We start from the raw sequence: 13,241 nt of genomic DNA on the forward strand, positions 1-13,241 counted from the left end.
TTAAAAATACAGTAAAAAAAACAGTAATATTGTAAAATATTATTACAATTTAAAATAACTGTTCTCTATTTGAATATATTTCACAAAGTAATTTATTCTTGTGTTGGCAAAGCTGAATTTTCAGCATCATTACTCCAGTCTTCAGTGTCACATGATCCTTCAGAAATCATTCTAATATGATGATCTGCTGCTCAATAAACATTTATGATTATTTTCAATGTTGAAAACAGTTGTGTACTTTTTTTTCAGGATTCCTTGATGAATAGAAAGTTCAAAAGAACAGCATTTATCTGAAATACAAAGCTTCTGTAGCATTATACACTACCGTTCAAAAGTTTGGGGTCAGTAAGAATTTTTATTTTTATTTTTTTGAAAAGAAATTAAAGAAATGAATACTTTAATTCAGCAAGGATGCATTAAATCAATCAAAAGTGGCAGTAAAGACATTTATAATGTTACAAAAGATTAGATTTCAGATAAACACTGTTCTTTTGAACTTTCTATTCATCAAATAATTCTGAAAAAAAAAAAAATACTGTAAACAAATATTTTGTACAATTGTACACATTAAATGTTTCTTGAGCAGCAAATCAGCATATTAGAATGATTTCTGAAGGATCATGTGACACTGAAGACTGGAGTAATGATGCTGAAAATTCAGCTTTGCATCACAGGAATAAATTACTTTGTAAAATATATTCAAATAGAAAACAGTTATTTTAAATTGTAATAATATTTCACAATATTACTGTTTTTTTACTGTATTTTTAATTAAATAAATGTAGCCTTGGTGAGCAGACGAAACTTCTTTTAAAAACATTAAAAATCTTAGTGGTTCCAAACTTTTGGACTGTACTGTACTTTACATACATATATGTTCACAAGACAAAATGACTAGATTTATACAAATTGCCACATTCAAAAATGGACATACCCTTTAATGTTGTTTGTGAATCTCTTGTTTATGTAATTTGTTAGGTATTTGCGACTTTTTATCTCACAATTCTGACTTTTTTTATTTTACAATTGTGAGTTTATACTGTCAGAACTGTGAGATATAAACTTGCAATTGTGTATTAAAGTTAAAAAAATGTGTTTATATCTCGCAATTCTGAGAAAAAAAAATGAATTGTGAGTTATAAAGTCAGAATTGTGTGATAAAAACTTGCAATTGTGAGAAATTCAGACGTTTAAGTTTAAGTTACAAAACTTGTGTAATCTAACTAAATATGTAACAAATTACCCTTTAAAGCGTTTTGTTATCTGTAGTGAAATACATTTTAAAAGTAACCTTCCCAACACTGATTCTAATTGAAATCTACAGTGTCAAAGTGCAGTAAAAGTTCAATGTGTATTTTGGATACTATCTTTCCACTAGTAAGCAAAACAGAGTAAAACTGACCATTGCATGACAAAAACAATGGTTTCACCTGTAATTTGCTGAAAATCTACATGAGCGGGTTTGCAGTTGATGACAAATCAACCAATGAGTGTCTGAATTGTATGAGAAGAAAGTTAGTCATGGAATGACATGTGAGCGACTAAATGAGCTTCTGAGAATGTGATATTTTAACTCTTGGCATCTGAATCACGGGAAGTGAAGTCTTGCGTTAACTGACCATATTGCTCTGTGCCATTAGGTGAGGAAGCTCTCACCATGTACATGGCCAAGAACAAGCTGGACCGGAAGATGGTCAACGCCACCCAAGGAGTCGAGGCACTGCACCAGCTCGCCTCATCGTACTTCATCGACCGCGACGGCACCATGCGCAAACTCCACGAGATTCAGATCTCCAGCAACGCCATTAAGGTAAGGGAAAAAGAATGAGGGAAAGGTAAAAGTAGGAAAGAAAGAAACATCCTCTTCCTCCTCCATTATCCGCCCACCGTCCATCTGTCCATGGAGCTTTTTCTTGTTGGAGTTGACAGGCGGCTGAAGAGCTTCTGGCAGACAGGGCTGGAGGAAGCAGGAAGTCAAGCATGACAGAATTAAACGGAATTGACAATAGCTGCTGAGTCAGGACGACAGCAAGCAGCAAACGCAGCACTTGTGCTCCACTTAAATACAGACAGACTTAAGAACCACTGACCTTACAAACTAGTGCTCATCTCCATGTGCTTTGGCTCATTTCTGTTCACAACTGCTTCATCAGCATGCTTGAGTGTGTTTGTGTGTCTATATTAAAGCACTAGCCCTTGTGAAGAGGAAGAAGTGTGCTTAATTGTATTTAATCTGCACTTAAAGTGTACTTCAAATCTTAAAAGTATATTTAAAATAAAATGTACTTGCAGATAATGTAATATATAAATGAAATAAAAGGCCACTTAAGTGCACTTAAAAAGAGAATACACTCTCATGACTGTCTCCTGATACAATTAAATACACATTTATATATATAACTGCAACTTCATCATTGCAAATGTGCAAATTAGAAATACATTTAGATACACAATATGCATGCTTAAATATATAGAAATATAGAAATTAACAGAAATTACATTAAAGTATATTTTATTTTATCATAAATGTTTGGTACACTTTAACCATATTTCAAAGACAATAGAATTATTTTTAGAATTACATATAAAGATGTACTTAAATCCTTCTTAAGTAGGTAAAAAAAAAAACTCCAGATTCAATTTCTAGAATTAATAAAATAGAATCAATGTAGTTAAGTTCAATATAGAAATATACAGAAATTACTAGAAATTACATTAAAGTATATTTTAGTTTACCATAAATGTTTGGTACACTTTAACCATATTTCAAAGACAATATAATTATTTTTAGAATTACATATAAACTTATAAATATAAATCCTGCTTAAGTGGGTCAAAAAAACTCCAAATTCAATTTATAGAATTAATAAAATAGAATCAATAGAGTTAAGTTCAATATAGACATAAACAGAAATTACTAGAAATTACATTAAAGTATATTTTAGTTTACCATACATCCTTGGTACACTTTAACCATATTTCAAAGACAATAGAATTATTTATAGAATTACATATAAAGATGTACTTAAATCCTTCTTAATTAGGTAAAAAAAAAACTTCAAATTCAATTTATAGAATTAATAAAATAGAATCAATGTAGTTAAGTTCAATATAGAAATATACAGAAATTACTAGAAATTACATTAAAGTATATTTTAGTTTACCATAAATGCTTGGTACACTTTAATCATATTTCAAAGACAATAGAATTATTTATACTCAAGTGGATCAAAAACACTCTAAAGTCCAATTGATAGAATAGAATAAAATTAATGGAATTAAGTTCAATGTAGAAATTAATAGAAATTTCATTAAAGTATATTTTATTTTACCATACATCCTTGGTACACTTTAACCATATTTCAAAGACAATAGAATTATTTATAGAATTACATATAAAGATGTACTTAAATCCTTCTTAATTAGGTAAAAAAAACCCTTCAAATTCAATTTATAGAATTAATAAAATATAATCAATGTAGTTAAGTTCAATATAGAAATATAGAAATTACTAGAAATTACATTAAATTATATTTTAGCTTACCATAAATGCTTGGTACACTTTCATCATATTTCAAAGACAATAGAATTATTTATAGAATTACATATAAAGATGCACTTAAATCTCACTTAAGTGAGTCTAAAACACTCTAAAGTTCAATTGATAGAATTAACAGAATATAATTAATAGAATTAGTTCAATATATAAATTGATAGAAATGACATTAAAGCATATTTTAGTTTACCATGAATGTTTGGTGCACTTTAACCATATTCCAAAGACAATATAATTATTTATAAAATTACATATAAGGATGTACTTAAATCCTTCTTAATTGGTTCAAAAACACTCTAAAGTTCAATTAATGGAATTAATAGAATAGAATTAATACAATTAAGTTCAATGTAAAGATATAGAAATTAATAGAAATTGCATTGTTATATATTTTAGTTTACCATAAATGCTTGGTACACTTTAACCATATTTCAAAGTGAATATAATTATTTATAAAATTACATATAAAGATGTAATTAAATCCTGCCTTAGTGGGTCAAAAACACTCTAAAGTTCAATTGATAGAATTAACAGAATATAATTAATAAAATTAGTTCAATATATAAATTAATAGAAATGACATTAAAGCATATTTTAGTTTACCATGAATGCTTGGTACACTTTAACCGTACTTCAAAGACAATATAATTATTTATAAAATTGCATATAAAGATGTCATTAAATCCTGCCTTAGTGGGTCAAAAACACTCTAAAGTTCAACTAATTGCATTTAATATAAATTATACTATAATACATTTTCATTTAATCGCAATTAACATGTAATTAAGTGTCCAAAATCATTACATTCAGTTCACACTTAATTATATTCTTTTAAAGTATGTTATTTCTGTAATATGCACTCTTTTTGAAAGCATGCGAAAGTGTACATCTTTTATCACAAGGGATGTTAGTGAAATTATGCAGAGTTTGAAATAGAATGTGCACAGTGAGGAATGCAGGCACAACACAAAGAAGAATGCATCTATTTATAGAAAACAATTAATGTGTATATGTAGCTGAATCTAAAACAGTGGAACTCTATGATAGGTCCTCATTTAGATGGCAAGATTAATGTGTATTTGTGTGTGTGTACTTGCGAGTCACGTTGCAGACAGGAAACGATTCATGCATTCAGGAAGAGGCTGAGTCTGACACACACACACACACACAGACCTGCACTAACAATATCGATTGAGTTTGGATGGCAGTACAGCTCTGTAAGCTCACGCACATGCGGACAGAATGGGAGTGTTGATATGACGCCACGTCTTCCCTGTAAATCCTGCAGATTGGCGCTCAGTGCATTATTGGCACAGGGGGGAATGTGGAACTGACTGTCTACAGATCACTGCATGCATTTGACAATTAGCTAAGAATACTTTTAAATTCTAAAAACATGATTTACTTTAGGAACTGTTTTAATCTCTGAAGACATTCCCAAAGGAAGCTCACTTCTGAGGACATTTTATGCCCAAAACATAGCTAAATAAACTCTCTCTCTGGCTTTTCAAACACACACACACACATCATGACAGCATGGTGTCAGGCTTCACTCTCTGGAGGCATGAAATGCGTGACGTCTGTCAGCTAGCCTCTCTCTTACCCCAGCATTCCACGAGGGGACATGCCCTAGACACTTCAGTATGTATTTGGGGGCTTGCAGCAGACAAATGAACAGTGAGAGGGGTAGAAAAGGGCCTCCCAGCGCCGCCTCTGCTATATTTATCATGTCTGAGCTCCGCTGAAGAGATCTACAGCACTTAAATCAAAGAGAAGACGCTCTGTCACTGCGGCTGGTGTTTAAGATGGGCCCTGATATTTGAACTCTCTCTTTGGAGTCAAGTCACATCAGCTGATGAGTCGACTTTGAAGAGAAAAGTTTAAAGGAATTGTTCATGCAAAAATGAAAATCATGTAATTTACTTGGCCTCATGATTTTTCAAACACAAAATTCATATTTGGAACACAAAATGAGACGTTTAGCAGAATGTTTGCGCTGTTCTTTTCCATATAATGAAAGCAGACAGTATATGACCAGTTGTTTTTTGGTCACTGTCTGCTTTCACTGCATAGAGAAGAGTGTTGTGTGTGGGAAGCTGAATTAGCTTAAAATGCTCCCAGCGTTATTTATCGTAGTTGCATTTTTATTAGTAACAATTCAGTGAGAGAGCTCTGTTATTCAATTAGTGGTAGCAATTCAAATTGCAGAGTTCTGTAATTCAATTCTTACTAGTAACAATTCAGATTAGAGAGCTGTAATTCATTTTTCTTTTAACAATTCAGATTACAGTACTCTCTAATTCAATTTGTACTACCAAAAAATCAGTTAGAGGGCTGTAATTCAATTTTCACTATTAAGAATTCAGATTAGAGAACTCTCTAATAGTAACAATTACAATTCGAGAGTTGTAATTCAATTCAGTTAGAGAGCTGTAATTCATTTCTTACTAGTAACTATTCAGTTAGCTAAAATTGAATTATTGAAACAATTCAGATTAGAGCTCTCTAATTCAGTATTTAGTAGTAACAATTCAATTAGAAAGCTGTAATTCAATTCTTTCTAGTAACAATTCAGATTACAACTGCAAGTCAATTCTTACTAGTAACGATTACAATTAGAGCACTCTAATTAAATTCTTACTACTAGAGAGCTCTGTAATTCAATTCTTGCTAGTAACAATTCAGATTACAGAATTCTCTAATTCAATATTTAGTTGTAACAATTCAATTAGAAAGCTGTAATTCAATTCTTACTAGCAACAATTCAGATTAGAGAACTCTCTAATTTAATAGTAACAAATACAATTAGAGAGCTCTAATTAAATTCTTACTAGTACAAATTGGGATCACAGAACTCTCTAATCCAATTCTTACTATTAACAATTCAGTTAGCTAAGATTGAATTCTTGAAACAATTCAGATTAGAGAACTCTCTAATTCAATATTTAGTAGTAACAATTCAATTAGAAAGCTGTAATTCAATTCTTACTAGCAACAAATCAGATTACAGCTCTGCAATTCAATTCTTACTAGTAACAATTCAGACTAGAGAACTCTCTAATTTAATAGTAACAATAACAATTCAAGAGCTTTAATTCAATTCTTACTAGTAACAATTTGGATTACAGAACTCTCTAATCCAATTCTTACTATTAACAATTCAGTTAGCTAAGGTTGAAATAAACTCTGTAATTCAATATTTAGTAGTAACAATTCAATTAGAGAGCTGTAATTCAATTCTTACTAGCAACAATTACAATTACAGCACTCTAATTAAATTCTTACTACTAGAGAGCTATGTAATTCAATTCTTGCTAGTAACAATTCAGATTAGAGAATTCTATAATTCAATATTTAGTAGTAACAATTCAATTAAAAAGCTGTAATTCAATTCTTACAAGTAACAACTCTGATTATAGAACACTAATTAAACTGTTCCTAGTAAGTATTGAATTAGAGAGCTCTGTAATTCAATTCTTACTAGTAACAACTACAATTATAGAGCTGTAATTAAATTTATGCCCGCAAAATTTAGATTAGAGCTCTGTAATTCAATTCTTACTAACCATTCAGATAAGAGAGCTCTCCATTTCAGTTCTTGTTAGTAACAATTCAGATTATAGAGTGATTTAATACAATTCTGACTAGCAACAATTCTATACAGAGAGCTCTGATATTCAATACTCTCTAACAATTCATATTCTCTATAATTCAGCTCTTAACAATTACTGTAATTCAGTTCTTACTGGTAAAATGCAGTTATGACAAGAAATGATTTTGTTAGCTTATTAAGCTAAATCATAAGAGCATTCTCCTAAAAATCTGCTTCTGTGCTGCACGAAAAAAAAGTCAGAAAAAGAAAGTTACGTGTTTGAAATGACATGAGGGCAAATAAATGATGACAGAATGTTTGGGTGAACTATTGCTTTAGGCTCCAGTCTCCACATGTCATCCTTGATGTTTTGAGACTATTTCATTTGTGAAATGAAATCAATTCTAGACAAAACCAATCATGAAATGGTTAGTGAACCTTAAAGCTGATAGTCTAGTTTTCCTTTTATAAATTTATCATATTGCATATGAGTGCTAGAAAACAATACTGCCTGAATTTAGCTGAAGCAGATTTGTTGGCTTGATCTGGAGGGTTCACAGATAGAAACTGAACTCATTAAAGAAACACGCCAGCGCTGAAATGCAGCAACCTCGAAATCACACTGCAAACAACATATAGAGCTCATTAGATGCAATGACCCGCAGAGAACACAGGCAGGATCATCTTTACAGGGCATTACATGTCAAATCTCAGCTTCTTGTTTATCTACAGATTTTAATTTGTGCATGTGCATTTTAGTATTTTTTATGTGTTTATATTTTAATCAGTGATACTGGTACCATAGCCACATTCATATACTCATAAAAAACAGGAAACAGTCTGAATCAGATTTAGTTGCATATTTTTTTAATTTATTTGTATTATTATTTTTGCAATAAGTCTTATATCCTGCGAATTCATCCTTAGAAATGTTTTTTTTTTTTTTTTTTCCCTCTTGAGAATCATTTGAGAATAAAAATAAGATCTCGCCTGAGAGCTTTATTAAAAGATGCACTTTTATGATTCAGTGTTTTTGATTGACAAAGCCCAGATTGATACTAGAGAGAGGGAGGTGTGTGAAAGGGCCCGTCAAGGTCACATCTTCGTCTCTGAAATGCTTTCAGCTGATTTAGTCTTAAATTCCATATGCAAATTTATGATGATGCGGCGAGCGTTTCAGAGGACATCTATTTAAAAATCTATTGGTTGGCCAGGATCCAATTTTAGTCACTATCCAGCGGCGCGTTCCCAGAACAGGTGCCATTAAAATGGACATGGTTTTACCTACACAAAAAGAGCATAACCTGTGTGATTATGTGGAGGAGTTGTATGACATCACTGTGTGTGTGTGTGTGTGTGTGTGTGGTACACAACTCACTTTGACACTGTAGTAACAGAGCAGTGTAAAGAATTCAAAAGGTCTTAATATTTCTTTTGATATTATACTGAAAACAAAGTTATTTTTGAAGGTGCCCTAGAACCAGTTTTTACAAGATGTAATGTAAGTCTAAGGTGTCCCCTGAATGTGTCTGTTAAGTTTCAGCTCAAAATACTCCATAGATTTTTTTTTAATTATTATTTTTATTTTTTTTACCTGCCTATTTTGGGGCATCATTAACTATGCACCTATTCAGGCTGCGGCCCCTTTAAATCTCACGCTCCCGCCCCCCGAGCGCACAACTATAATACAGTGCATTTACAAAGTTCACACAGCTAATATAACCCTTTACAAGATGTTCGTCATGCATACTGCATGCATGCGTCGGATCATGTGAGTATTGTATTTATTTGAGGGTGCTCCGTGGCTAAAGCTAACATTACTCACTGCTGGAGAGATTTATAAAGAATGAAGTTGTGTTTATGAATTATACAGACTGCAAGTGTTTAAAAATGAAAATAGCGACAGCTCTCTTGTCTCCGTGAATACAGTAAGAAACGATGGTAACTTTAACCACATTTAACAGTACATTAGCAACATGCTAACGAAACATTTAGAAAGACAATTTACAAATATCACTAAAAATATCATGATATCATGGATCATGTCAGTTATTATTGCTCCATCTGCCATTTTTCACTATTGTTCTTGCTTGCTTACCTAGTCTGATGATTCAGCTGTGCACAGATCCAGACGTTAATACTTGCTGCCCTTGTCTAATGCCTTGAACATGAGCTGGCATGTGCAAATATTGGGGGCGTACATATTAATGATCCTGACTGTTACGTAACAGTCTGTGTTATGTTGAGATTCGCCTGTTTTTCGGCAGTCTTTTAAACAAATGAGATTTACACAAGAAGGATGAAACAATGGAGTTTGAGACTCACTGTATGTCATTTCCATGTACTGAACTCTTGTTATTCAACTATGCCAATATAAATTCAATTTTTGATTCTAGGGCACCTTTAATTGTATTGCTAACCATTAAAGGGGACCTATAATGCCCCTTTTCACAAGATGTAATATCAGTCTCTGGTGTCTCCAGAATGTGTCTGTGAAGTTTCAGCTCAAAATCCCCCACAGATCATTTATTATAGCTTGTCAAATTTGCTTCTATTTGGGTGTGAGCAAAAACACGCCGTTTTTGTGTGTGTCCCTTTAAATGCAAATGAGCCGCTGCTGCTGCCCCTTTCCAGAAGAGGGCGGAGCTTTAACAGCTCAACAACAACAAAGCTGGAGAATCTCACGCAGCCAAAATGAGGAAAGTGTTCAGCCTTACATTGTTCAAACCGGAGTCGACACTGATGGAGAGACTCAGGAAGAAGTTACAACTTTTAGACGTTTCTGAATGGTTAGTGGATAAATTGATGTAGTTGCTGTGGAGTTGATTCAACTCATCCACTAGCATGTGCCGTCATGTTCATCTTTTGTAAAAAACACATATGGACGCCCACTGTACATAGTGTACTTGTTTGCCAATCAGAGTCATACACACCATCCTAACATTTTTGCTATCAAATGCTGTGAATGGTCTAATATTTTTTTTTTCCAAAATATGGCTCAGACAGAAAAGCTCCTTTTTTAGCAATCGATCTTGCCAGGATCAAATTCAGGCTATCCAAGCTAATGAGACTCTAAATAGTGTTCAGTGCTCGTCTGTGCAGCCAACGACAGAACAGTTAGCATGCTTTACTGCAACGTTTGTCATGGCGTTAGAACTGGTACACCGTTGTCGCTTGCGAAAACAAAATGGTGGCGGATTAAGTGCAGGTTAAGGGGCGGTAATATTATAATAAGATCCTCTTCCTTCGAAATCTGAGTGGCTTGTTTTTTCACATGCTTCCAAAACAGAGTTGCTGGGTTGTCCTTTTCACATTTTCTGGGTTGGTACATGGAGCCGATTATAGCACTTAAACACAGAAAAAACACAGTTTTTATTTTTTTTTATTTTTTTTATGATATGCCCCCATTTAAATCTAATGCTATTGAACGGAAAGATTTAAATGTCTTCAGATGTTTAGATGACAAACATTTAAAAATAAAATTGCAGCACTGCACATTAAATACATAGTGGAATGTATCAAATAATATGAGTTAATGTATCAGTAGGAAGTTGTGGGGACAAACGCTGCACACAAACATCATATGCTGAGAATGACTTTTTTTTTTTTTTCCTTCCAATTGTTCCTTGTCAGATGGTATGAAATGACAGCAGTGAGATCTTTGGGTAAAGCCAAGACACACTGTGAGACATCAGCGTTCTTTTATGTCAGACACTATAATATACATCGTTTTTATTTTATTCACAGTTGACATTGATAACTGGTTTACAACATCAGTCGTGTCGCATTCGGACATTGCACTAATGTTAAAAACGTTTTGCCTGGAAAAGAAAATGGGTGTCTGGAGTTTGTCATTGATGTGCACGTCATATAGACAAGCAATATTTTTGATATGTATGTCTCGTTTCCTCTGTCTGTTCACCAAAAATAAAAACATAAAAATACAATGATGAAGACATCGCTGGGCTCTTAGGTAGCTGAGGTTCATGTCCCTCAGCTATCAAAAGCTCAAAATAGAACTTCATTATAAGGCTGACAGGTGACAGACGTAATAAGAAACAGGCACAGTCGTCGTCCCATGATGCCCTGCTTCATCACAGATTTCTCTAGATACAGTTTGTTCTTTAATGCTACAAGAGCTTCTAATCTTCCCATAACACGAAACAGCCACGGCTTTGATAGGAGCACAGAGCTGTCGCCATGTTCCTGCCGATCTTCAAATGAATAAATGATAAAAGCAGAAACTACATAAACACAAACACATCCGGACAGACGGCCCTTCCTAAACATCTAACATGTGCGGCAGGTGGAATCAAAGCTTGCAGATTTACTGTCTTTGAAGTCAAATGTTTACATGCGTGTTTTTGTGTTTGTCTGTGTGAGCTTCAATGAGCATCAAGTCGTGCGGCTTTTCAACATTTGTGCGTAATCCCACAAATCTCCATCTTCATTAGACGCAAGGGCTTTGGTTTTGTTTTATACTCTGGCAATCTATTTCTTAATCTGCTGATTGTGTGTGTGTGTGTGTGTGTGTGTGTGTGTGTGTGTGTGTGTGTGTGTGTGTGTGTGTGTGTGTGTGTATGTGTGTGTGTGTTTAGCTTTTAGACTCCAGAGCTTATTCCCTTTTTACGCCAAGTGACGTGTAGCTTCATACATAGATTTTAAAAGAATAGTCTGCTAAAACATGAAATTCAGTCATTAATTTGCAGTTATCAGGCATTTTCTTCTGCGGAATAGAAAAGAAGACATTTGTCAGAATGTTCATGCTGCTCTGTTATGTAAAATACTTAAAACTGAAGTCATGTAATAACTTGTAAGGAGCATATCCAAATTTAAGTCATTACTTACTGAAAATCTTGATTTTAGCTCTCAGACCCTTGTGAAAAAGAAAAACATTTCAGCATACCTTTAAAGAGAGTACTTAATACCGAAATAATATACTTTTAAGGGCAAATTTTAAGTGTTTTTGAGTCACTTAAATAGGACTTATAATATGAAACTTGAGTATATGGAATGAAAGTCTGAATATATGGAATAAAATTTGAATATATGGAATGAAAGTTTAAATATATGGAAAGAAAGTCTGAATATATGGAAAGAAAGTCTGAATATATGGAATGAAAGTCTGAATATATGGAATGAAAGTCTGAATATATGGAATGAAAGTCTGAATATATGGAAAGAAAGTCTGAATATATGGAAAGAAAGTCTGAATATATGGAATTAAAGTCTGAATATATGGAATGAAGGTCTGAATATCTGGAAAGAAAGTCTGAAAATATGGAATGAAAGTCTGAATATATGGAAAGAAAGTCTGAATATATGGAAAGAAAGTCTGAATATATGGAATGAAAGACTGAATATATGGAAAGAAAGTCTGAATATATGGAATGAATGTCTGAATATATGGAATGAAAGTCTGAATATATGGAAAGAAAGTCTGAATATATGGAAAGAAAGTCTGAATATATGGAATGAAAGTCTGAATATATGGAAAGAAAGTCTGAATATATGGAAAGAAAGTCTGAATATATGGAAAGAAAGTCTGAATATATGGAATGAAAGTCTGAATATATGGAATGAAAGTCTGAATATATGGAAAGAAAGTCTGAATATATGGAAAGAAAGTCTGAATATATGGAATGAAAGTCTGAATATATGGAAAGAAAATCTGAATATATGGAATGAAAGTCTGAATATATGGAAAGAAAGTCTGAATATATGGAAAGAAAGTCTGAATATATGGAATGAAAGTCTGAATATATGGAAAGAAAGTCTGAATATATGGAAAGAAAGTCTGAATATATGGAAAGAAAGTCTGAATATATGGAATGAAAGTCTGAATATATGGAATGAAAGTCTGAATATATGGAATGAAAGTCTGAATATATGGAAAGAAAGTCTGAATATATGGAAAGAAAGTCTGAATATATGGAATGAAAGTCTGAATATATGGAAAGAAAATCTGAATATATGGAATGAAATTCTGAATATATGGAAAGAAAATCTGATTATATGGAATGAAAGTCTCAATATATGGAATGAAAATCTGAATATATGGAATGAAAGTCTGAATATATGGAATGAAAGTCT

At 32.7% G+C, this 13,241-nt stretch overlaps 1 protein-coding gene across 1 annotated transcript in view; it reads left to right on the forward strand.

Annotated features, from left to right (window-relative positions):
• brinp1 (bone morphogenetic protein/retinoic acid inducible neural-specific 1) overlaps positions 1–13,241 on the forward strand; it is a 185,500-nt gene that overhangs the window by 115,915 nt on the left and 56,344 nt on the right. The window contains exon 4 of the mRNA XM_067406785.1: positions 1,641–1,810. Within this exon, the coding sequence (XP_067262886.1) occupies positions 1,641–1,810 (170 nt within the window). The remainder of the gene's footprint in view (positions 1–1,640; positions 1,811–13,241) is intronic.

Source organism: Chanodichthys erythropterus, chromosome 13 (assembly GCF_024489055.1).
Source record: "Chanodichthys erythropterus isolate Z2021 chromosome 13, ASM2448905v1, whole genome shotgun sequence".
NCBI lineage: Eukaryota > Metazoa > Chordata > Actinopteri > Cypriniformes > Xenocyprididae > Chanodichthys > Chanodichthys erythropterus.